Source organism: Indicator indicator, chromosome 10 (genome assembly GCF_027791375.1).
Source record: "Indicator indicator isolate 239-I01 chromosome 10, UM_Iind_1.1, whole genome shotgun sequence".
Taxonomy (NCBI): domain Eukaryota; kingdom Metazoa; phylum Chordata; class Aves; order Piciformes; family Indicatoridae; genus Indicator; species Indicator indicator.
Genome location: NC_072019.1, coordinates 23,119,044 through 23,145,679, shown reverse-complemented (window position 1 = coordinate 23,145,679; position 26,636 = coordinate 23,119,044). Strand labels below are relative to the sequence as shown.

At 43.1% G+C, this 26,636-nt stretch overlaps 1 protein-coding gene across 1 annotated transcript in view; it reads left to right on the top strand.

Moving 5' to 3' along the window:
- TRABD2B (TraB domain containing 2B) overlaps window positions 1-26,636 on the top strand; it is a 292,610-nt gene that overhangs the window by 234,375 nt on the left and 31,599 nt on the right. Inside the window, exon 5 of the mRNA XM_054384439.1 lies at window positions 10,563-10,653. Coding sequence (XP_054240414.1) covers window positions 10,563-10,653 — 91 coding nt within the window. The remainder of the gene's footprint in view (window positions 1-10,562; window positions 10,654-26,636) is intronic.

Sequence of the window (26,636 nt, the reverse complement as noted above, 5' to 3'; positions counted from 1 at the left end):
AGGTGCTGGTTTGTTCTATGTCATCACTACGTTTTTCACTCATGAGACATCCACAATCCAAATAAACGACCAGTAATAAGGGGCTTCTGGGGAACATGAAGAAACCAGTGGAGTCTGTAAAAGAGAATCATTTCAGTTGGAAAATGCATTGAAGATCAAGTCCAACCAAGTCTGGTGCTAAACCACTTCTCTTAGCACTACATCTCTGCATCTTTTAAACACCTCCAGAGATGGTGATTCATACACCTCCCTGGGGAGCCTATTGCAGTGTTTGATAACCCTTTCAGTAAAGAAGCTTCTTCTAATATCCAACATAAACCTCCCCTGGGGCAACTTGAGGAAATTTTCTCTTGTCCTCTAGGGAGACAAGACCAACACCCACCTCACTACAAACTCCTTTCATGGATTTGACTGTGAGGTCAAAACCAGAAAGAACAAGCAAAATTCCATGTCCTGTCAACTGGGAGCTTTGATTTGTGATTTTCAAACTCACTTTCAAGCAGAAAATGTCATTAGGTATTGTAGTCTTTTGAGGTAATTTCACATATTTGACAGACATTTCTTCCCACTGACTTTCCTGATGGGATTTAATCTTGCACTAGAGTGAGAGATTACAATGTTTTAAAATTCTGTTTAGAACTGTACTTGTGCAAAGTGGAGCAACTGAGAGGAGCCCATGGAAATGATCAGTGGGCAGGTTCAAAATCAGCAGAGGGAAGTGCTGTTTCACACTGTGCACGGTTACACTGCAGCCACAGGATCTTGCAGAAGCTAAATGCATCCAGGAGGTCAAACGAGGATGAGAGAAACTCAGTAGTCCAGCTCTGGAAGTCACTAAATGTTTGATTCCCAGAGCCTGCAATGATACAGCAAGGTCCTCACCGGTATTTATTTACTACAGGAAGCTAGTAAGTACATCCTTGTTACCTGCCAGAAGCCTTTGCCTAAGGCAAGCAAAGATGCTGTGTTTCTTAATAGTGGCCGTGTCCTAAGACAAGCTGAGGTCCTACAACATCTGGTCCTTACTGGGCCATGCCTTAGACATGTCTCCACAAGCTCACTGAGATATTATGCATGCAAAAAGCTGTTTTACTGACCAAGGAAATTTCCAAGGCTCAAAGCTGCCCTGAACACAGACTCCATCAAGTCATTGTAGGTGTTTTAGTAACACGTTCACAGTTACCTTCTTTGAAAAGTACAAGTGTGGAGCAGGGAGGTATGGAAATGAGTTTTCTCCCCCCTACTCCAACCCTGGCTTGGCTTTGGCAAGCAGGTCCATGTGCATTCCAGACTAGTTTGGGATGGCTCGGGGGATTTGCGATGGGATATGAAACACTTCACTGGAAGGCTACCTGCCTAGCACCAGCTGTTGGGACTTTACTGTGGCGGCTGTCCAGGGGGCCTGGCAGTGGCTTTTGTGGAAAGAGCTGATAACTTTGGTCCAGATAGGAGCGTGTTGTCTACTTCAGCAAGGCTGCAAGCACACTAATGAGGTACCTTAGGCAAAAAAAAAACATAAAGATACTGCATTTCCTTACTGATTTCCTCACTGCTTGAAGTGTTGATGACAGCTGACAATTCTGTTTATAAAGACAGTGCATTTCATACCACACCATCTGATCATACTAGCTGGCTGGGCCAGTCAGATGTTTTTGCACCTTAGGAAGATTCTTAGAGATGATGGGTTTTCTCTAGATTTTACTCAGACTCATCTCCCTGTTTCCTGCTGCAGTGCTGGGAACAAGTGAAGTTTCTAAGGTTTTGTATATTGGCCCTGTCCATTGGAGAGGATCACTTGAGGGACACAGAGACATCTTTGCCATCACAGAGCTCCATAACTGGCACACACCTCCAGTCATACCTTACATCATATCTTTGTATGGAAAGGTGTATTCCCCATAAGAAGATTCAGTGAGTAACCATGCACCTTAATAAATAAATAAATAAATGCCTGGTAATAGGAGCATTCTGGTGTAGGGGAAAATGGCAATGATCAACTTCCATGTGTTCTCTCAGGAGGAGCAAGCCCTGTCTTCACTCACAATAAAACCTAAAAGAGGCAAACTTTTATCTACCCAAACATTTTCTCCATACAGATTTGTTGTTCCAGCTTATACCAGCAAATGCAACAAATACATTTCTGAAAATCAATGCTTCAGCTTGTAGGCTGTGTTGTTTACCCTCCAAAAGAAGTGGCAGAATATTGTGAGCTGCTCATCCACGTTCCTCTGTCCTTTAAATTTGAATTCCTTGATAACCAGTGAGCTGTTTTTTAAGAATATATGCTGAAAGGATCACCCTCTGCTGAGAAAAATTCCTCTGATGCCCTGTAAGTAAAGCTAGAACACAAAGTAGCCCAAAAGGCTTCATAACCAACTAGAGCACACTGTCCACCACAGATAACACAGCTCCTTCACCCTTGCAAACTATGGCACAACAAGGAAGGTGGAGGACAGGCAGAAGAGGGAGGGAAGGATCAATTCTGTCCAGTTTTCAGGAGCTTTTGGATACTGGTAGGGCAGCTTGGTGGGCCATTATGCCATGTCTGATGGATGTAGAAGCTAGAGGAGCTATTTAAAGTCATGGAGAGAGAATTGCACAGAGGGCTTATGTTCTTCCCAAACCTGGTATTTGAGATGTTGGAATGAATTGTTCTGTGGAGATGCCCATCCTTGTCAATAAGACTGACCAGTTCAGATTAGTCACTTCAGTTTGAAACATCTGAGGCCAGATGAGATGCTTGGTGGGGGGAGGGGAGGTGAGGGTGATGTCACTTCAGGGGAAGAGAGAGACTCCACAGCCTCTCTGGGCAACCTTTTCCAGTATTCTGTGATCCTCACAGTGAAAACATTTTTCCTTATGTTTACATCCACAGAAAGATTTCTGGTGTGTGAGTTTTGGGTACCTTCAGAATAGCTTGATGCCCTCAACAGAAGGGATGCTCAAAGAGGCTAAGCAGAGAGGAAGAGTAGAAGGGGAAGCACATGAAGGGAGTTTATTATATTGAGAGGCAGCAAGAAAATAGAAGAGGGTTATGGGAGTCTGTCTGTCCTCTGGATTGAAATGCTGTGAGTATTGCACTGCAGATCTCAAAGATGCCCCAGGGAAACAGAAATGCGGGCTCCCTTACCCTGGCATCAATCTGAAATAACCTCCTCAACTTTTGGCCCCTCGTCATTCTATTCTCCCCCCTGGCTATGGTGTGGCCTTTCTCCAGACCATGTTCTGTAAGTGCTCATGGGTGAGAGGGGAAAGAGGTGATTACATGCAAGGAAAGAATGAAGGAGAGCCATGGGAGGATTACTGGACATTCAAAGTGCTGCATGCTTTGGCCTTTTATGGTTTATAGCTTTGCTTCCCGTGACCGTCCAAAAGTGGCTATGAGTCAGTTCCTCACAACTGCAGAGAATAACGACATCAAACAAGAGAGGGAAAATGATTTCTCCATCTGCCTTGGAGAAGAGGTAGCATGATGTAAGAAGGCTATGATGTAAGCCTGCTTTACAAGACCATTGCACGTGGCTTGTACAGAGTATTTTTTAAAGCATGCTTCGGGCTTGGATACTCCTGCCAAACAGAGGAAGAGGAAAGCTCATTCCCTGTACCTCCAGCTCTCTTTCCCAATGTTTTGCATGACACTGAAATTTCCACGTGTAAAACCAAGTTTTGCAGTGGAACAAAAACCAGAAACCTGGAGTGTCAGACTTTGTGAAAGGTGAGGTGCAGGGTTCCCAGCTCTGTCTGAGCGCTGAACACTCTCCGTGGCAGGGATGCTTGAGGTGCCAACCACAGATATAGTGGGCTACTGAGCTCTGTGGGATGCCAGTTCACTCAGCCATGAGTTTGTCCCTCATAGCATCTTTTGTCTGTAGTATTTGGGTGCTGTTACTACCCAGGAGTTGTCCCAGGGTATTTTCAGTTCTGTGCTGTATCTTTCAGAGTCACTTTCTCTTTAGAAAGCCAATCCTACTCTTGATTCAAACCTGAACACCAGCCTCTAGGAAGCTTTTCTTATATCTGGTCTGTCTGAGATGTGGGTAGGGATGCATTTGGGATGCTGGTGATGTGCAGACTGTGTGTCTCATCCTCTGACATGAAGTGTGGCTCATATTGTTTCATTTTAACTGGGGGAGGGGGCCACACTGGGGTTCTGACTGGGCTTTTGACTGAAAGTCCTGCTGCTGGATCCCCACAGGCATTAATTTTGTTCATGTCATGAGTGAAATCTAAAATTAAATGTAGTCCTAACATCATACTTTTCAACAGATGCTGCATATCACCCACCTAATCTGATGCCTGGTGTCATTCTCTATACTCTGATAAGGCATGTCACATTAGAAGAGCACTCAGACTGGAGGAGACTTTTAGATACATCCAGATCCAACTTGCAAAAGCAAGATCTGTGTGCAAATTTAATGTTTGCTCTGAGTCAAAATTCATTCAAGATACTGATTCAAGGCAATCTTTAGCACTGGTGTGAGGTTTCAGGAAAGTGAGTACTCTGAGAAGAAAGAGAAGCAATCCTCTGTCAGTGATAATGGTCTAAGTGTGAGCTGTCATGAAAAAGGGGGAGAGAGCTCCTAGTTTTTAAATGGTTGTATTAATTTGCAAAGAGAGGCTGGGTGCAGGGACAGAAGCAGCTATGATACTGGAAGAGGAGTGGAAGGCAATTAAAAATTTGGAGAGTTTATCAACAAAACTAATTCCCCAACATTGGTCAGGAACATCTACCACAGCAAGAAACTGTGGGATGTCACATCAGTTCCCCCAGTGATTTCACTGTGTTACCCAGAGACCGTTTGGTTGGGATGGAATACTATAATGAAAAAATTAGCCAATTCAGATAAAATTCATTGCCTGGACTGTTTGCTGCAGCTCTTTGTCACATACTCCTCTTGGCACATTTTCTCATTTAAGCTTCCAAAGCATTCAGGTTGACCATTCTCAGAACAGGAGAAAGGGAGGCATACTTTTGGAGGCGGCGAGCAAAGGAACCAAAAAGTGTTTGGCATTTGCATTTTTGCCTACGCTGAATTCTTCTGAAGCCTAACTACCGTAAACGCTCTGGTGATGTGAAGAGGCCTGGAAAATCAGTGTTGAGAGAGAAGGAGGAATAGAGAGACTGCAGCCTCCTGATTGCAAAGCAGCCCGAGGTCTAAATGGCAACAAAACGTTACACACAAGGTCTGATTCACTGTGTGGAGAATGTAAAGAATTGAGACCTCCCGACACAGTTTACATTGGCCCTTTTTATGACTAATTGCGCAGAAAATAGCTCTGCTTGTAGTGTGCATGGAAACAGTTCAGGTTTCTGCTGTGTGTCAGCTAATGGGCTAGCAAGGCTTTTTTAGCACAACTTCAAAGGCTCTGGCAATGGAGGTCCTTTGTGAGGGAATTATCTCCTGCTCCTTTGTACCCCTTTATCCTTCTAAGCCCTGGAACAAAGAATTGTGAAAGGAAGAGACAAAGTAATTTGTAGTAGATCTCTAGACCTAGATAAAGTACATAACATATGTTTAAAAACTTTTTTTTCCGCTTGAAAAGAAGGTTATATTTTTCTGTGTAGGAACACCCAAGTTCATTTAATGTTTGAGGGATGCAATCTCTTATGCTTAGGTATGCTGTTGATGGGGGTCACCAGAATGTCTGAAATGTTAGAGGAGAGTTTCTGTGGTCAATTAGAAAATACATGGCTGTTACTCTTAGAGTTGGCTGAGAAGTGTATTTCTCTCTGCCTCAGGATATTCCATTAAGAAAGGAAGAAAATGCTTTGTTTTTTTTTTTTTTTCAGCAGAGTGTGTGCGTGTCCATGCACATGCTTTAAGTAAACCATGCATTTTTGACCTTCCAGTCAAAAAAACCCAAAGTGGTTTATTCTTTCTTTCTTCTAGTGAAAAATGAAACCTTGGGGAGATAAGGAAATGCATTACATGCATCTGCTTTGTGTAGGCCAAAGCACAGTTCTTAATTACAAATAAAAAAGCAAACCAGGGATGGAAGGTGTTTGATTAATGTTAGAAACCATGCTGTATAATGTGTTCCTTCAGTGTCTCCAGATTCTCTCTCTTGGAGAATCAAGACATGAGTAAAAGGAGAATAATCTTGGCCTCATCAAGTTTAATGAATAAACCCTCACCAAATGCAATGAGCTTCACTAGTTACTCCATTGCCATCATGTCCAAACTACAAAATGACTCACTGTTCAGCACCAGGGCTCATCCTCAAGCAAACTCCATGACTATCTTCTCACCCTTAGAGTGTGGAAGGACTGCATCCACAGTTTTTATTTTTTTATTCTTTTTTAAATCTTAAACTCTTAGGAGAAGCTGTATTGCTTATCTCCATGCCCAGGTACAGAGTTTCACTTCAAGTCCCTATCTAGAAAATCTTTGATGTCTGCTTTCTCTCCTCTTCCCATATTTGCATGGATTTCCTGCCGTAATTGATGTTCTGATCTCTTGGATCCAGTTTTCATCAGCTGTCAAGGTAAACTTGGTTAATACTCCAGGAATAAGTTATTTAGGTTTAGACTGGAGAGGGAATAGCAACAGAGAATCAAGAGCATTCTCCTATTTCTCTCATCTGTCTGATATGTCTCTAGGTGAACTAACTTTCCAATAGTTCTTAATTTTTTGGGTTTTGTTTTTTTAAGGAAATTTCTTGGCAAGGTAGAGAAATTATAAGGTTTTCAGTAGGCTCATATAAATACACACGTGTATATATGTATATGTGTGTGTATATATATATATATTTCTTTTTTTGACATCTATAAACATAAAATCCCCTGATATGATAAAAGATCAGCCAATTATTACATACTCCTCATGTATGGGAAGCCAGAGGCAAGGCTTTGATACTGAGCTCAGTTGTCTCTAATGCACAGGTTAAGTTTGGTTTCATTACATGCTATAAGCTGTCCAAGTTCTTACATCATTGTCAACATCTAGCAAGTGAAGGCTTATCTCCCATTGTATGTGACCAAGGAGAATCATTTTATGGAAGAAATTTTGCATATAGAAAATTTTCCTCGATTTTAAAACTGGGAAGGATGATAGACTTAGCAGGAGGAGGCAAGCCAAGACATTTCTTCCAGGAATTATTTAACCCTGGAAGTACAGCAATGACATGAGGGTGTTTTCATGTTTCACTTCGCTGAACCTCTCAGCACATTCTTCTCAAAGTTTTCTGTTCCACATATTTCTGATCCTTGTGCCTTGCCATGGAGTATCATGGACCACTGTTGAGAAGGTATCAGTGCAGTGTGGGAAGGCTGCTGATCAGGTTTTCCATCACTGAGTTAGAGCATGACTTCAGGTTGCTTGTAGTGCACATTTGGAGATAATGAGGTGGCCACAAAGGTATTACTGTGACATCAGATAAAAAAATGGATGCAAAACTAATAGCAATGTGTGAATTCTGTCTGAGCAGAGAAGATAAGACAAGTAGAAGTCAGGGCTGTATAGAAATATTGCAGTCCCATGGAAAGGCTGCATCAACAGGGCAAGCTGATGGTGAGATGGGTGGTGGCTTACCCAGACGTCCAAGGGATAATGCAAACAGGAACATTTTAAGCAGTCTAAAGGTAGAACTTTGAAGATACCTGCTCATGCCATTTCCTAGCAGCTGTTAAAGCTTTGGGCTCTGTTTGATGTGGAATGGAGAATTATTTGGGGGGGTGGGTTGGGTTGGTTTTTAATTTCTTTTCTTTTGGTTGAACTGGGGCATTGGAAGTATTTTAGTGTGCATTGATTCATGGACCTAAAGTGAAACTATCTTCACTGAATTGTGTAATAAAGGTTTTCATCTATTCAAAGACTTGGAGTTAGCTGTTCTGGGTTGTTGTTGTGTTTTGCTTTTTATTTCAATGAAAGTTGCTACCCCTTTATGTTAGAAAAATACTAAAGGAACACGTCTTGAGCTTGAAGCAGAGTGTAAGAAGGTTTGTGATACAGAAATTCAGTCCTGGGTCTCAGAAGAGCTCCTCGGTTGAAGCAGAGTGTAAGAAGGTTTGTGATACAGAAATTCAGTCCTGGGTCTCAGAAGAGCTCCTGGGAACATTCATAGCCCATGTGGGTAGGGTTTGTCATGGCAGGAACCTCCTCTGTTCCCCATAATTGCAACCCGAATCCAACACAAACTCACACAGAGCTGGAAAACAACTCCCAAGAGAAAGGAGTATAACAGAGGACTGAACCCTGTGGAAACACATCTCACCATGCTTACATATTTCTGCCAGCTTCCAGAACAGATCACCAGTCCAACAAGCTAGCAGCTTTCATTATGGTCTTCATACCATGAGGGCAGGAATGGGAAGTCCAGGAGGTATCAGCTTTTGGTCTTCATCTGTCACTTGAAGGTACTCACTGGCTTTGCTGATGAGCTGACATTGTTGATGGCATTCTGCTTTTTGGATGAGGAATTAGAGCTGTTGCATACTTTTTTTCCCAGGTTTAAACAGTTAAGCCTGTGTTCATTTGTACTGTCGTGATGTCAAAGATTTGCTGGATTTGGACATTGTTTACATTAAGAAATCTCTTGGTATTTAAGACTCCAAAGCAGAGCATTCTGCTGTGAACTCAGAAACATCTATGGCTCTGACACCTTTGACTTTGATTCCTCAGTGTCACTTTGCCAGTGACAGAATGGGGACCTTTGTTTGCCTTGGCCACTGCATAAAAAGCCAGGATATGATCAAATCGAGTTAATCACTCACAAATGTCTTGTTTCTCGAATCTCTGAGGGTGTGTAACGCATTTTTGGGACTGCTCTCTGCTCCTTTGGCTTTTGTTACAAGTCAGTCAGTCAGGGGAAAATCAAATTCTGAGTTTTCTTAAAAGGAAGTGGAGGAATCCTGGAACAGGCTAGGGCTCTGCAAATGTACATTTAATCATTTAAAGAAATGTCTTTTGGCTAGAAGTTCTCAACAAGCTCGCGAGTCGCACTACAAGCCATGCGACTACATCATTCCCACAACTGATGTGAATTAGCGCCCTTGTTGGCAGTGTGAGCAGAGAGACCTCAGCTTAGTGAGTGTGAGGGACTACATTACTCTCAAATTCATAGTGACTTTGTGCAGCATGGGTGAAGTGTCCTAGGGGTGACTGCTGATGGCTACATCAGCTCCTTACACAGTGGAGGGAGACTCCAGCGTGTCCTGCCTGCCTTGGTTTTTCTGTGCAAAGCATTCAGCTCTGCTATGGAGCCAGGCAGCTACAAACATCTCCTGCAAACACTTAGAGTGTGCTTAAGGCAAGCACACTGCTCCCCAAGCAGCAGCAAACCAGGGGAGTGCGTTTTTACAACGCAGCACATGGTGGAACTCCCTGCTGCAAGATGTCATGGGGCAAAAAGTACATGGAGGCAGAAGCTTGAGCACATTCACAGTGAATTGGTCTATTCAGAGCTTGCAGTGAGATGTGATGACCTGGGTGAAAATGGGGGTCACTCAACCATGCAGAGCTGAAAGCTAATGAACGTAGTGGAGGAGCATTGTTCTGTCCTTTCTTAATGTCATTCACATATATCTTTAAACACCTTTAACATTTGCCATGGTCTACAGTTGGAGACAGACTACTGGGCTACATGGATTTTAATAAATCTGTTGGTGGACTTCTTGCCTCCTTACTCTATACATCTAACCTATCCTGAAAACAGTGTAGGACACTAACAATAAATTGAAAGCTTTGGAGGGATTACACTGCCTTATTGAGTCTGTACCCAAAGCCCTTTGAGGGCTCCCGTTGACTGCAGTGGGATTTGGTTCAGATCTCAAGTATATAGGACTCCCTTAAGTAAACTCTTTCAAGGCCCATACGTGCTGCAATACTTACTGGGCTCTTTGTTACTTCTGTGAATAGGAATGCGACCTTTACACTTCTAGCAAAGAGCCCTGAATTACAGGACTAAATCTTCATCTTTTGGGAGAGATAAGGTTACCATCCCAGCTCCTCCCAACCCTTCTGTGCAGGTGGCTGAATGAAGAAATTCCTGAATCATTGCCATTTTAGGTAGATAAGCACTGAGTGTGCAGTATAGCAGCTTCAGTGTACTACTTCAGATCTTTGTAAGCAGATGCCCATAAACAATGATGGGCAGGGTAGCTACCTAGGGTTGTATGTTGTTCCAATTAATGAGTTAAAGTCCTAGTAATACTCTTTTTGCCACTGCAGGATCATTCAGATATCCATGTTAGAAGTTTATTTGGTCCATGCATGTAATAGAAATGGCCACACTGGAAGATGAGACTAGCAATTCATTGAGGCTTTCTTTTACCCCCCAGTCCCTTGGCCATGTGAAGGGAGGGAGGGGTGAAGAAGGTGGAAGAAGACCATATTGGACTGTGTGCTGTCTCTTCCTCGTGCTATTGCCAAAAGCTGTAGTGGTCTATGTGGTGAATAGCTGAGTCTGACTTATAACAAATTGCATAGCATGCTTGTCTTGCTTTTGGAGCTGGTCTAGCTTCTGCTAGCCTTGTTTCTCAAACCTGTTGTTCCAACAGGAGAAACTTGAGTGAGTGAGAGGAGCAGTTTGATTGACAGTGCTGTTTTCTACCTGTATTTTAGGTCACTTCCTGGGTAACAACACTGTGATTGATGTACTGAGACAAGCAGGATTTGAAGTGGAGCACACCCCTCCTGGACAACCAATTGGAAAGTAAGCAGCTCCCCACAGATTATTAATCACTTTCTCTCCTCTTCTTTATTCTCACCCTTTTTCTGTGACTAAGCAAGATTATTGCATTTGTATAGGAGGTGGGTGAGGGTGAGAGGAGCCTCCCTTTCCCACCCAAGTTCCAGACAAAAAGTGCATTGTGTAGCATCCATTGTGTGAGTTTGGAAACACATAGAGCCTCAGTGGCTGGGTTTGGTTTTTTTTTTTTTACTTAGGGACATTATTCATATCACAGCTGCTTTACTATACCAGATTAGAAGTGTCACAGTTTCTTTCTGTTTTCAAGAAGCATCTCATTCAGCTTCTTTTCCCCCATAGCTGTTTTGTCTTTTTCTCTCCATGGTGTTTTAGTTGCTTCTCTATTGCAGGGCAGTAGACTGCTACCAACTTCTTTTTTCAGGCCTCTCTGTCAGGCTGCTTTTCTTCAGGTGAAATTTCAGGTTTGCCTGAAAGACCAGGTTTGATGTAGCAGATGCACCTTGGAAAGCCTTGTGGGTGTAGGTAAAAAAGTGATTCAGTATTCCCTGAGCTTCTTCATCTATTTGATCAAATAGACTAGAAGGATCGATTACAAGGCTCTTGGCAAGATAAAATATGGCACAAAATTGTCCCTTGTTGGTAAAACAGACTCCCTTCCTTTCCTAGACTTTTTGTTGGCCATTTAAATGAAGTCTTTGTCTAAAGATATCCTGGACAATAAAACTGGAAGGGATGGCAAGAGACCATCTAGCTTTGCAAAGTTAGCCTTTCCCCTGCATTCTGCAGATAAAAATTGGCTGAGAGTGCTCTTCCATAAGATTGTTATCCTCATTAGGAGAAAGTGTTAGCAGCATGCTCCTGTCCCTGGTGGGCAGACATGACATGGTCCAAATATGAGGTGATTTTCAATATGGAGGATTAATTGGAGGGCTAGTAGAGCATGTCTGAAAAAGCTATATTTAATCTAACTGGGGAGTCTGGCTGATCTAAACTTGTTTGTGAAACATCTGCAGTGATTGCTGTAGAATATAATATGGCTCAACTGTACATAAGTGTCTTTGACAGAGCATTTATCCTAAAGGCTTCTTGGAATATATTGAGCAGTAAAAACACAGTCTTAAATAGCAATGGGGAAGAGAGGAAGAAAAAGCTATCAAACACCACAAGGAAGAGGAGGTTTAATTCAGAGGAGGTTTAAGAAGCGCTTTGGCACAGGCAGGAAGGTCAGCGTGGCACAGGGCAGAACAATAAATACTGTAACTGACTGGATCTTGAAATTTGAGGTAAAATCACACAAATACCTGTGTGTGAAAATGCAGAGAAAAAAAAAAAAAAAAAAAGAAAAACTATACCAAAACAGCTAAGCTATACCATTTCTAAGTTTTCTGACAAAGAGACTTTCTTCTCTGGGAAACAGGAACTTTCCTCAGCAATTTTCATTTAGTTGAAAGTATCATCTTCCCATGAAAAGTGTTTCAACTGGAAATTGTGAAGCTATTAATTTATTATCTGTTTGCAAACCCTTGAGAAGAAAGAAAAATACAGTAGTGTGAGAGATGTCCAAGAATAGCCTCTGTTCTTATGTTCTTGGGATACATCTATGCACATCATCACAGGCTTGAAATAGCACAACTGCATGGGAAACTTGAGGTAAAGCCACTGCTGAACATTGACTTATTTGCAGTATGGGGCACCTCTGCATATGCATTTCCCTACCTTGGCAGCAGTGTCTCTTGTTCGTGGTCCCTGGGAGAAATGCACTTGACAGCACTGGACTAGTACTCTAGTTTCAATGTGGTCTGATCTGAGCATTGAGCATTCAATGCTTTATTAAAGGGTATAGTGTTGTGCATGAGTACTTGACTGAGTTGAGAGAGAGCATGTGGTTGTACTCCATAAAGAGTAGGTGCCCTGTATGTTCTCCTGTGGTCTGATGATGCAGGCAGATCAGCCAGTCTTAGATGATAATACAGAAAGAAAAATGAATGGCATGGTGAAGAAATCCAGAGTTGCCACTAAATTGCGTTACTTGAGGTGCAGAAACAGTAGAAGATTAGGGAAAGTTGAATAAAGATAATTGAATTGTGGTCACAGGAGACAGCTTGCTGCCTTCAGAAAAAAAGTGACTCCTAGATTTTCATGTCAGGGACTGTATTTTCATTGTCCTACAGCTGGGGCTGGAGACATCAGAAGTGCTTGGGGCTCCCCCTTAGAAACAAGGAAAGGCCCAGAAGAGGAACTTCTTTGGGATAGTGGCTGTACTAACCACACATACGCATAGAGAAAACAACTAGAAGCTCTACGAATTTTGAGCTGCTTGCAAGCAGAAAGTTGTTTTATGGCTGACAGAGATGCAGGTGGTTTTGTCTTGATTCTTGGGGAGCAATACATGAAATAAGAGGTATTTCTCTCCTCTGCTGAAACCCAAAAGAGACATTTCTGCTTTACTTCCAAGTAAGTTATATAAAGGAATCAAGCCCACTATATTGCATTCTGGCACTGAAAATTGCAAAATTGGATAGCGTTCAGGGAACATCAGCTGGACTCTAATGTAAGGGATTGGTGGGGGTGGACAGCACGTGGAAAAAATGCAAGGCTTGGAAAAAACCTGAAGCAGCTGCATGCTTATATTTTGGCCAAGAGAGTTCAAAAAAAGGATTGTTGTGGACAGATTGTGTGCCGAAGGACAAAGAGCAACAATTTGAGCTGGCACGCAGGAACGTTTGAAGGTATATTGTACTGAAACTGAGAGTGGGTTGGCTGAATGCCAATCATTTTTTTGATGGTAACTTGTAGGACAATCTTTCTCAGGTTAAATCAGGAGTCCCCAGTATTTGATAGAAGCAACTTTAGCAAAGTGCCACCTTCTACTTACTATCAATGCTGCCTTGACAATAGTATTTTTCTTTAATATCTCTGTTCCTAGAACAGTATGATAGAAATTATTAGCAATCTGAGCTGTGTTGTTCAATAATAATGAAGCAGTGGAACCATAAGTAGGTGAGGTGGTCTGGTATGATACTTAAGCTCTGCCCATCCATTTAATTTTCAGAAAGAATGAGAAAATACCTTTTTACTAAATAGCTAGTACTTTCTTGTGTATCAGAAAATCCTTGGAGAGAGGAAAAAGGACAAAGACCAGAGCTGTCTGTGCTTTTGGTTCCATACAAGCTGGGTAAAGGCAGAATATTGTTGGCTTCCTCTGTCTGTAATGCTAAACATGGGTTGTGAAATTGGTCTTTGAGCTGACCAAAATGAATACCTAGAGTCTCACAACTCTGTTGTCCAGTGACAAACATGAATATGAGGCAAGTTCTCCCTTTCTTAACATACAGGGGAAAAGTAAAGTGAGACTTTGGTAGGTTAGAAGAGATAGCCAAGACATGGAGGGGGTTTTTAGCTCCAGAATCAATGAACTGGTGAAGAAAAGTTCATATAAAGTACATTTATATGTAGAGTTATTTGGGAGCTCTCACCAGCTGGATTTCTGAAATCCTGTAGTCACCTGGTGGCCTTGTGTTGACCTTCCCAAGCCTCTTCTAGAATCTTACCAGCCAACTATTGAAAAGAACTTCTTTAAAGCTCTATTCCTTTCTGTAAAAGAAACTCTATTGTAGTCAGCATGCATAACAATGCCATAAACACTTGAGAACTTATCCTCAAGTTGGCATCCTTTGTTTATTTTGTTGCCTGAGCGAAAGTGTCCTGAATCTGTTTTCATTACAACCTTCAACAGCATTCATATCTGCTTATTATTTTGCTGGCTGTCCTTCTTGTCCCCAAATGAGACATTGGAAAATGAGTGGCTGAATCAGTATCTCATTGCTTTGCCCTGAGATAAGACAGGCAACTTATTTTGTGGGGCTGCTGCCAACTGGCCATCCCTGCTCTTCTCTGTCTTCCAGAAGCAGAGCTGCATGCTTGGGGTGGGGACAGAGGAGAAGATGGGAGAAAGTTTCCCCTCAGATGGATTCCAGTGACTTGAGCAGATAAAGGGCCACAGCTGCTTCCCATTTAATTGGAAACAGCCAAATTGCAGGCTGAGTCCCGGAAGCACCTGTGGCCGTGATGGCTCTATTGTTGCTGGCTTCTCAGAATCGGCCCTGACCTCGTGCCACGCGCCAAGCCCTGACGTGCTGCTCGCCCTTCTCTCCGCCAGAAAAACAGGCAGCAGTGCTCGTTGCCACCGGGCTGCTCTTCCTCATACTGTGCTCCGTGCTGCCTTCCTTCAGACAGGCAGAGTTCAGGGCAACATTTTTGTTTCTGCCCATCAGAGAGTTTATTGTAAACTCGCTGAGTTCTGCTGTAGAAATTAATTACCCTTCCTCCTTAAATGTGAACTTCCTGGCTCAGTCAGAACATGTCTTCACTGGAGCAGCTTATGCCTTCTCTTCTTTCTGAAGCAAGGAGCTTGCTCCTTTTCATATAGCATTCTACAGGTGTGGCCTTGGGCTCTCCTACTCAGGATTGTCTCATGGTGGAAGTCTTCACTATGAATGCTTTCTTCTTCCCCACGGGATGAAAACACACCCAGTCTGTGCATTTCATTATGTCATGATCCCTAACCTTCACAAGGTGATAGGGAGAGATGGGAAAAAAATAACAATCCTCACAGCCTAAACTTGGTAAAAGTGCCAGTCCAATAGATTAAATCCCAGAAACTTAGAATCATAGAATCAGTCAGGGTTGGAAGGGACCACAAGGATCATCCAGTTCCAACCCCCCTGCCATGGGCAGGGACACCACACACTACATCAAGCTGGCCAGAGCCTCATCCAGCCTGGCTGCAAACACCTCCAGGGATGGAGCCTCAACCACCTCCCTGCACAACCCATTCCAGGCTCTCACCACTCTCATGCTGAAGAACTTCTTCCTCACGTTCAGCCTGAATCTCCCCACTTCCAGCTTGATTCCATCCCCCCTAGTCCTGTCACTACCTGATATCCTAAAAAGTCCCTCCCCAGCTTTCTTGTAGCCCCCTTCAGATACTTACAGGTGTCATCAGAGCTGTCAGAAGACCCCCAGTAGCTGTCAAATTCCTTGGAATGCCCAAGCAACTTCAGCTTTCTAGTGACAGCCTGGCAGGCTTACACCATTCTGCTTAACTGCTCATGTTCAGGATATCATTGGGACAATGTTAAAGTTGTAGTAATGTAAGTAAAATTTTATTTAGAAAAGAGACAAGTGGAAAAAAAACCAAATAAAAGATCTGTGACACTTTCACTGGAAACAACTGTGATAATTGAGAAAGAAAGAACTAGGGAGATGTCATCCCATTCTTGATCCCATCTCTTCTGAGACAGAGAAAAATGCACACTTTTTCCTTTTTTCTGTGGGTGGAATAATCTCCCCATTGGGGTGCTGCAATTTTTCTTAATCCTATTGTAAATCTTACAATGTTTTGCTTGATCTGAGCTTGAAGATCACACTCCCTTCCCTAACTTTTTTCCCTCAGAAGAAAAGCAAGCCTGTTATTTAGGGTGTTTTCTCTGACAGCATAATTTGGAGTAAGAGATGTATAGGGATTAACTGGGGTTCATTTGTATGCACTGGCAAATTTATTGCCTCATCTACCATTGGAAAATATGACTACCTAATGCTTAAAATATTTAGTGATCAAAATATGCACATTATATTTTCAAGGGATTCCCACATGCCTTTAAAATATCCTCCTTTGCAATTTAATTGTCTTTGTGTCTATAACTACCTTACAGCCACAAAGTCCAAGCCAGGGGGAAAAGATTGAAGAAAATTCTCTACCAAGATGTGGTAGAGAAGCAAAATCAACCTACAAGTTCTCAGCCATAGCGACTTAATGATTCTGTCACTTCCTGAGCAACACATGACTTAGGGCCAGTGCATCTGTGTGTTCTTTAGGTCACCTTGAAATGCTGAACACCTTCACAGAGAGTGGAATTCAGCAACTTGCTACAAAAAAGTCTGGGGAAGAGCAAGATGCTGTTGGTAAAAGAATACGGAACAAAACTTGCAATAATTTTGTGCTTGGTTAGTCCTCCCAGTGGGACATTCACTTTTCTCTATAATCAGATTTTATCCTTGGCAAAAATTCTGGTTTCTTTTGAAAAGAAGTATTTTTTTCATATTCTGCATCATTCTGTTCCTTGAGAACTTGCACACAGGGCCGCTGGGAAACCTCAGCTTGCTTCTTTTTGCTCAAGGGCAGCTTGCTCACTGAGCTGTCCTGAAGCCAGTGCTAAAGGTTCTAGGTTTTTTTTTCTGCTCTGCATCCCATCAGTTTTGAGAGATCTGTCTCTCATACTCCATGAACTATCTAATAATCAACTTACAGAGCCTTAGAGACCTGAAAAGTTCAGAGCTCGTTCTTGCTTTATTTCCTAGCCAAATTTTGGAGTTCTTACTTCCACAGGAGGTGCCGATTTTTCATCCGCTCTCTGCTTCCAGCCAACTCTAATGCAGAGCCTTTCACCTAAGGTCATTAGTATAAGATCAAAATTCTTGTTTATAGTTACTAGAGATAAAGCTGATGCAAACTGCACTTGAAGTCAACAAGGCTTCCATTGGTTCCAGTATCTTTTAGAGGATGTTGATATGAGGTTGTTGCTGATTCTCTCCTTTCTTTGGTTGTGAGAAGCCATGGGGAATTGGTGGAAAACTGAGAGTATGTTCACAGAGTTGTGTGGATGTTGCTGTAGTCAATGTTAAATAGGTGGCTTTTCCAGAGGACTGCTCTGGGGTGTGCTAGACCTCTGGCCTGACTTGCTTGCACTAGGTGTGTGACTAGTTTTAGGTGACTAATCATTTTGTAAGATGAAGTCTCCTCCTGTTTGAAGCACTTGGGCCTCACTTTCAGTTGGACAGTGTCACTAGACTCATTTAAACCTTTGGGAAAATTGCACCATCCCCTCTCCAGAGTTATACTGAAATGGTAAGGTGGAGTTTTGTGTTTGTGTATTCAGCCTGCGCTTGCCCTGGGGATTGATAGCCTCTGTCTCAAGTGATATCAATCAGGGGTGAGGTGCAGCTGCACTTTGTAAGAGCTCAGGGCGCACAAAGGTATCAAGTGGTACTGTGTGGTTTGAAAGATGTGGTTTATCTAAGGAAGTTTGTGGTCTGTTTGCTGTCACTGTCTTTGCAGCACCAACTTCCCTTACCTTTGCTATCAACGGTGTCAGGCAAAGAGACCTCACACATTAGGACAGATAGCTTTTCCACTTCACAGGTGACTTCTTTTCCTTCAGCAAGAGGGCTGTGGGTTGTGTTGCAATCAATAGAGCTGCTTGATTCAGCATGAGTGTAATTGCTAGTAGTTTTCCTTATGGGCAGCCCTTTAGCATGCAAGGGTTCCAAAGAAGGAAACGGGGGGAAAAAAGAGAATGAAATAACTTTTTTATTGATACTTCCAATTAAAATTCCTTCAACAATAAAGCCTTAAAAGAAACCAGTTGGGGATACAGTTTTCTACATAATAATACACTCACAAATACGTTTTCCATCCTTCATGAGTGATCAGGTGTTCATAGGGACATTCTTAACAGTTTAAACAGGGTTCGAAGCCCTCCAAGACAACACTGTGTGACTTTTAGCATGGCTAAAGAACTCTTTGTGGGTGGATCTTGTTGTGGCAAGCTGTGAAATTTACTGAAACCTTTCTGAATTGCCCACACAAGTAGGTCACTCATAATTTACATTAGCAATGTGATCTTGCACCATTTCTTGTCTACTTGATTGCAAAATAATCTCACTTTTAAACCATTCATGGTAATTCAGCCAAGCCATGTGGCTTGACACTGTCTGTAACACAGCTTTGGGTCTGAAATGACTGTGTAGGTGTCCCTATAAGAAAACTGTGGGGAAGGGTCAGACTGAGAAGCATGTATATTAGCTAGTTAAGTGCTAGTAGTAGGAACAGGAATGACAAAACAAGTAAGTTCGTACAACAGGACAAGTAAATTAACAATAGTGAATGTAAGAAACAGTTGTCACAGTAAATAACTTTGATTATGACTTTTTCATGTCATAATAATTGAATCATTTTTATGAGAATTCAAAGCAAATTCACATATAATCTGTAAAGCATGTAAAGAGTTTAATTCATCCAGTGAATCATGTGTTGGGATTACTGTATCCAGCTCCAGATCAGATATACTTCAGAAAAGCTTTAAGGTTTTAAAATCCTTCCACCAGTTAAATTGATCTCCAGAACCTTTGGAGGTTCACCCATCTCTGGAGCTTATGTTCCATGCAAATGAACATCATGCCAATCTGTATCCCATTTCCTGGGGATTAAACTGCTGTGTTTGATGACTCAGGAGTTCCCAAGAAAGCAACTCAGTCACTCTGTCTGGAGCAGCCTCTGGTGTCTCAGAGGACGTGTCTTCTCTTGTGCAGTGATTCATGATTTCAGAGCAGAGGATCAGCTCTCTCATTTTTTTTTTTTCTCCTCACAAAGTTAATTAATAAAACAAATTTCTATTAGTAGGTGTTGAAAGACTTTGGCTTTCCACCTACACTCCCAAATACTCTGCATTCCAGGGAGAATGAAAAATGGACCTGTGAATAGAAACAGGAGGGAGGAAAAATGGATCAGAGGCTGTATATGGATATAGACACAGTGGCTGTCAAGTGATACAATGGAAGAACATCCTGAATGAAGAGAACTTTCCTGCAATGGTGTTTGCTAAAAATATGCTACTACAGTAATCCAGTTTCAGAATTAATACATGCACATTTAAAGAAAAGAAGTGGGGCATAGGGAGTGTCTACCAGAGACTGAATTATGTGTTTGGGCCTCCACCTTGACCTCTTGTTTAGATAGATGGCTTCATGGACAGCAGTTGTTTTGCTTGTGAAAATTGGATCCTCTGCCACTGTCACAGACCTCTGAGACTCCAGTTGGTCAGGAGAGGCACCTGAAGGATTTACCCCATCATGGCCACTCTGGACCTGGCTATGGCCATCTGTCTGCTTCGTCTGTAGCTCCACCATAGAACAAAACGTTCTGTCAGCACCAAGAATTAGCTCAAGTTTACACCAGCATGGCTGCAACTTCTTCTGACTTTAGGAAGAAAACAGTTGGTCCTTCAGGGAGAGCAGTGATGATGGAAGGACTAGATTTGGGTTATTTCCCTGTTCTACTGCTGTGTGGGGGATGTTGTCCCCGCTCATAACTCAGCAGTGCCACTCTCTGCTGGTAGCAACTTGCAGAGGAGGACAGGCTAATTTGGTGCTCTCATTTGTGAGCCAAAGGACACTGAAGTCTTTCTTTTCTGACTCCTAGGACACACGTCTAATCAGGGATACTAAAATTCTCCTGCTAACCTGCGGGAACTGGGCAACAAAGTCGTACACAGGCTCAGGTGGCATCCAATGCCCTGTCTGGCCACTAGATTTGAATCTCCTGTTGTCTGACCCCACATTCACATTTCCAAATCACTCCTGCAAGTCACAGAAATGCCTCTGTCGAGACAGCACATCCCTGTTGATGTTCGAACAGCCGCTGGGGATCTGCAGTCCCCAGCCATCAAAGTGCACATTCAGAGAGATGAGCCCCATGTTATGTTTGAAGTGAGTACAGCACTTTGAAACAAGGATGAAGCAGGAATAAATCAGCATGAAGGATGTGGGGCATTAAGTACTTTACATGAAATCCCTAATGGAAATACGTGGTCAGTGTTCCAACATTTTCCGTGGAGAGAGCTTGGAAGTTGCATACCAGCCTATTTGTGGAAAACTAAACAGTTGCCTATTGTCCTTGATGTGAAATGCTTCCCAGATAAACACTTTCCTCCTCCATTGAAGAAAAATGATACAGCCTGTCCAGAGCTCTGACACAGAGGACTACACTGGGCTGCCTCTGCAAAGTTGCTGGTTTCTGTTGGCATTGAGCTTTGCTGAAGGCTGTAGTTGATGTGTGTGCCAGTGTCATTTCAAACAGGCTGTTATTGAGTGAGACTGGGCCAGTCTTCAAGGATTTAATAGTGGTGTGTGCCCACATCTTTATGTCTCTGGGTTCATTATACCCCTGGAATGTAAATCCCAATTCACAGTCACTAAACAAGGTTCACGTGGAGCTCAAATACTTTTGTGGTACTGTCTCCTCCTGATTGCTGAAGGGGAAAGAAAACATTGCTAGCTGAAATGAACTCACGTGGTTCTGTGCAAGGAGAGCAGTAAGCCTTGGCTGCTGTAGCGGGTGTAGGTTGTAACAGTGCCTGCATTAGTGACATTTCAAGGAATTTTAAGGAATTGTTCCTAACACCCACAGAATCAAGGCATCATATCCCAGGACAAAAAAGATCCAGAAGTCCCTGCATGAACTTTGGAGAGCAAAAGCCAGTTTCTGAAATCAGCAGTGATAAGAATCAAGGCTGTGTAGCACTAAGATAATACTGGTAGTTGTTTGGTCCATGTCAGAAGGTGGTTTTTCCTCTACTTCAGGTGGTGGAGTCACCATCCCTGGAGGTGTTCAAGAGGGGATTGGACGTGGCACTTGGTGCCATGGTTTAGATAGGCATGAGGTTTAGGGTGACAGGTTGGACTCGATGATCTTTGAGGTCTCTTCCAACCTTCTTGATTCTATTCTATTCTAATACTTCTCCTATCCTGGCATATGGAAATCCAAAGGACCTTGCTGCATTGTCATCTCTGACTCCAGCCTGGGCGCACACATGGTTTTATTGGGTGCTTTCTTCCTTCCTCTGTAGTGCCACAAAGACCAAAGGCCTCTTCCCAGGGCTAGTGAGTCATTCCACTCATTGTCAATGGATGTAACAGATGGGCAGATTAGCTTTTTGCCACCCTTTTGTCAAAGCTAACCTTGCCTTGCTTTTGTGACCAGGAAATCATTTTTCTTTCCCTTGAGGCATGTGATTTCTTGCTAACATTAAATGAGAATTTTGCATGTGTATCAAATTTATATGCAGATTAGGCTTTAGGTCACAAATGAAACTGGGAAGTGCAACTTCCACTGACATTTAGCAGGCATTGAAGTTTTCAATCCCTGAGGCAATTTTAGAAACATACCCCTCAAGGGGAAGGACATTGACTTGAAAGAAAGCAGAATTAAGAGGGCTTTTGTTTGTTTTACAAATAGAGCCGTGAATTTAGGGCAATTTCTATGCTTTCAGGCATCCATACTGCTAGCAATCATTGCTGAATAGTCAGCAATTCCCAGTCAAATCAGTGAAAGGAAGCAATGAAACACACAGGCAACCAGAAGGCTTTTAAATAAGATGATGGATCAGGACACTGATTTTGTATTTTTCTTTCACTACTGGGATGCACTGTGTCACTTCCCTCCTTCTTTACCTCCCCTACCTGTCCAAAAAACCGTGGGTCAGTCTGTGAACAGCAGCCTTGGTGAGGTCTAGGGGTCCTGTGGGTTCTCTCTGGTGATTGGGCTCTGGTAACTAGGAAAGGACTGAGCTCATACCTGCATGTGGGAAAGAAAGACCTCAGGTACAGTATAGGCTGGAGACTGACCTGTTGGAGAGCAGCACTCAGGAGAGGGACCTGGGGATCCTGGTGGATAGAAGGATGACCATGAGCCAGCAATGTGCCCTTATGGCTAAGAAGACCAATGGTACCTGGGGTGTATTAGATGGGATGTGGTTGTTAGGTCGAGAGAGGTTCTCCTTCCCTTCTGCTCTGCCCTGGTGAGGCCACATCTGGCACATTGTGTCCAGTTCTGGGCCCCTCATTTCAAGAAGAACAGGAAACTGCTTGAAAGAGTCCAGCACAGAGCCACAAAGATGATTATGGGAGTGGATTATGAGGAAAGGCTGAGGGAGCTGGGGCTCTTTAGCTTGGAGGAGACTGAGAGGTGACCTCATTCATGTTTATAAATATGTGAAGGGTGAATGTCAGGAGGATGGACCCAGGCTCTGCTCAGAGATGTCCAATGACAGGACAAGGGGCAGTGGGTGCAAGGTGGAGCATAGGAGGTTCCATATGGACATAAGGAAAAACTTTTCACTGTGAAGGTGACAAAACACTGGAACAAATTGCCCAGAGGGGCCAGTTCCTGTGTGACCTACTCTTGGTGATTCTGCTCCATTGGGGGGGGTTGAACTAGATGATCTTTGAAGGTCCCTTCCAATCCTTAATGTTCTGTGGTTCTGTGATTCTGAGCCTTTTCTTGTAAAGCCTAACTGCTCCCTTCCTATAAATAAGGACATGCAGTCTTTTTTGATCTATGTGCTACTTGGGATAATTCTGGGGGTAGTTCAGTAAAAACTGGCTGTCAGATTGAGTCTTACTAGAGAAGAGAGGAGACAGATGGGCAGACAGGCACATGTGCAGTGTCATCATTTACTTGAGTAGCCTGTTTTTCTGTCCTGTATTAGTGTCTCCTCCTCAGCAGGCTGGTGGGGCAGCCCCAAGTGCTTAGTCTCACTGTAGAGAGATGAGTCAGATGAATCATTCTTCCATTTTAATTAAACATATTATGTGAGCAGCATTTCAACAGCACCAGGTGGCAGTTCTGCAGCCCAGCCCACACACATCTGTCTGCAATGTTCATATGGCTCCACCAGCACAGTGTCTCCGAGTCTTTGCCTTAATTCTTCTCACAGTCTCCATGTGAGGTGGGGAGTTACCTCTATGAATGGATGGAAAACCAGGACATAAAGAGTTTCTTAACTATGTCAGCACAGCCAGTTTAGCATTAGTTAAACTAGTAAACCACTGGGCAATCCCTGCTGTATGGGCAACACTCGTGCCAGGAGGCCAGGGAAAGCACTGACAGGACTGTGCTGCTCCAAATAAATAGGCGATGCATCTTGATCATCATGGAGCATGATGCAGACATCATCTGAGTCTCTTTCCCAGTGCCTGAGACTCACCTACTCCTCTCAGCACTTTCTCCTATAGGTGTTTGCTGTCTGGAGCTGCTCCCAGTGAAATCCTTCTGTTTCTGGGCTTAGTGTCAGCCGGTACATGCGTGTTGGTCTCATATGGAGACATTCAGGATTGATCTTAGCTGCCAGGGTAGGCTGCAACAGCAGCAAAACAAGCAAAAAAAGCACCAACAAGTTAAAGACTTTCTGTGTCTAACACCAAGATGATTTCAATCCTACTGTGCAGGCAACGTAGCAGAAGGCAGGGTTCTCTAGGGGCCCTTCTGGCTAAGCAGCATCCTTGACCTGTGGTGTGAATCCAACACTTACAGTGGAAGGTGGTATGAAACAGAGGTGAGTCCTCTGTTGTCAAAAAGTGAAGTCCTTACAGGAGAACTATCAGTAATCATTTTCAGTGTGAACTAAGAAGCAGTGTCAAAAGCTTAATGAAGGCTGCAAGCATAGAAGTTGAACCCTTGGTCCTCCAGACTCCTTGAAAATAAAGTGTGTATTCCAGTGCAGGGCTTTGGTGCAGAGATGGCTTAATCCCATTAGGTTGGCAGGAGGTGCAATCTCTGTGGATAGAACAGAGTTAACATGAATAATGTATACAAAAGACCTCAACTTTACTGAATTATTCTGAGAACAGAAGAATGGTTTTGAGATAAAAAGCTCTCTGCTAGCAAAGGCATATTGGCTTCTCTGTAGTTTGAGGTAGATTACAGCACTGCCTCAGGAAAAGTCCTAGTTTGGTCACTCTCAAAGTGTTCCAGCTTTGTGTAGTGATAAGAAGCTAATGTGACTGGGTTAGAGCCCGTGCCAGATGCCAAACATAGTTTTGATGAGTCTCTGACGTCCAGTAAACTTGTGATATTTTGTGCTTTTCAGAAGTTAGACAGTGCTATGAATACTAGGCTGTTACACCCTCTCAAACAGCTGGCACTTAGATAAAGCATTTCCAGGCAAACAAACAAATCAATAAACACAGCCTAAGAAAACATACATGCACATACAATGGAGGGAGGAGGCTTCCTAACTGACTTACTGTGCTCTGGGGAGCAGCAGGACAAATGGTTTTCATTTTCCTGGTGTTTTACTTCTTGCCCTGTGGGGTTCTCTTCATGGGATGAGAGTCAGGCTTAACTGCTGGGTTTTGAGTATGTTTGTGTGTCTATAAACAGTTGGATCTGCTCAAGCTTGTGGCAAGAGACATTTGTCATTCATGTTTGTAAAGCGCCCCCGGAGAAGGTTTCAACCACTGCCAATCCTCAGTCTGACTTAGTAGTTTTCCTTGATGAATTAAATCTGCAAAGATGGTACAAGGAATAGTTGTAGATGCTGATATCTCTCTGGTCAGGGAAGCCAGCAGGCCTAATTCTTCTTCTGGGACAGCAGAAAGCCCTTTGTAGCCATGCAGGGCCATTCCTTCCCTTTCCTCTACTGGAAGACTAGCACTAGAATTGCTCCAAAGACCCATCACTCTCCTCCCCCCTCTCTCAGCAGCAGCTCTAAGGAGCAAGCATAAGTAGACCTTTATGACTCCCAGTGGCCAGGGCTAACTGGCTTGACACAGCAGGAAGGAAGCAATGCTACACCTTCTGTGATTTTAGCTGTGTTGGTAACTCCTTGGAGCAGGTGCTCATTTGCAATGAGCAGAGTGCAGGAAGGGGAGGCTGGCTGGACTCTCACTTTTTGTGTGGTGGATTGCTGTGTCATTGTACCCTCCTCATGCTCTGGCTGCACCTGTCTGTCATCTCTCATGATGCTCTGGCTGTGTTTGTCACATGTCATCTTCCTGAGATGGAGCTCTTTAGTGTGCCTGGTTTAGCTCTGGGGTTCTCAGGTGTACCAATATGAATAACAACCATAGACTTTGCAATGGGAGAGAGATTTTCTGGTGTCAGTGCAAGCTTTCCTGTTTAAAGGGGAGAAGACCTGGGCCCTGTTGTTTGTAACTAGTCAGGGTGATTTTCCTGAGTTCATTAAAAATCAGTCTTTCTTGTGGCCTCAGGTGCCTCCCAGATATTCAAGCTGTAGTTCACAGTCTTAATCTCATAGTTTCAATTAACAACCCCAAAAAAGAGGACATAAAACCTTCTTTTATTCCTTAAGGTTTCAGCAGCAATGTGTGTGCTTCATTAATGAAGAATTTTAATGAGGGATGGATTTGTTAGACAGAAATAAGAATTTGATGCACCCAGTCTCATCAGCATGAGGTAATACAGAGAGGGAACCTTGGTGAAACCAGGCTAGAGAGACCTTATGTGAAGTCTGTTAATATTAGACTTAAAGCAAGCGGAGTCTGGAGGAAGAGCTCTCCTGCCGTCATCATGTTTCAAGGGTTGTGTCCGTTACCAGTCCATAAAAATGCCCACAGACAGGCTGAAGTGTTGTCTGAACAGGGTTTGTGACAACTGTTTTGTTCTTTTCTTGGAAGCACTCAGGTTGTGTGATAGAAACACCACCAATGGGCTGTAACAGTTCTTTGGAGAAAGGCAGACCTCTGTGTTCCTTTTTATAGCTCAGCAGCCATCGATGCCTGAGCAGATCAGATGTTTTACTGTGTCAGCTACAGAGGGGGAAATGGACTCAGTATGGCAGAGATGTGGGATCTCTTGCAGACATGGTCTTATGGCTCTTTGATTCCACACTTCTGCCTGCTGCTCAGTTCAAGTGGTCCATGTCTCTCTGCTTCAAGTGATAGCAGCTACTTATGTGCCTATGTTATCTGTCATCTTGCAATTATAAGAGCCTGGACTGAACGAGGTGCTTAAGGAAGAGAAGTTGCTATGCTTGTACAAATTTCTGATCTACTCAGTATCTCATCTCTTCCAGGCCTAGCTTCAAGAGCATCAGAAAGAAGTGCAGGAAACAACATCAGGGATACATTCAATAGTCTACCCTTAGTTTAAATCTGAAGCCAGTGAAAATGTTGTAGTACCTTGCTAGGTGATGTCTCTTTTATAGAGATTGTTTTAAGATGTGATGGAAAATATGTACTCAGCAGATGTTTATTCCTCTAGAGGATCCAGCAGAGAAGGGAAACCAATTCCCAAAGGAGCAGAATTCAGTTTGGATTGCATATGAATAAGATACAGACAACACTTATTTGTTAGCTGTAGTTTTACTGAGGAATCAAAATCAAGCAGCCAGTTTGGGGGAGTTTGT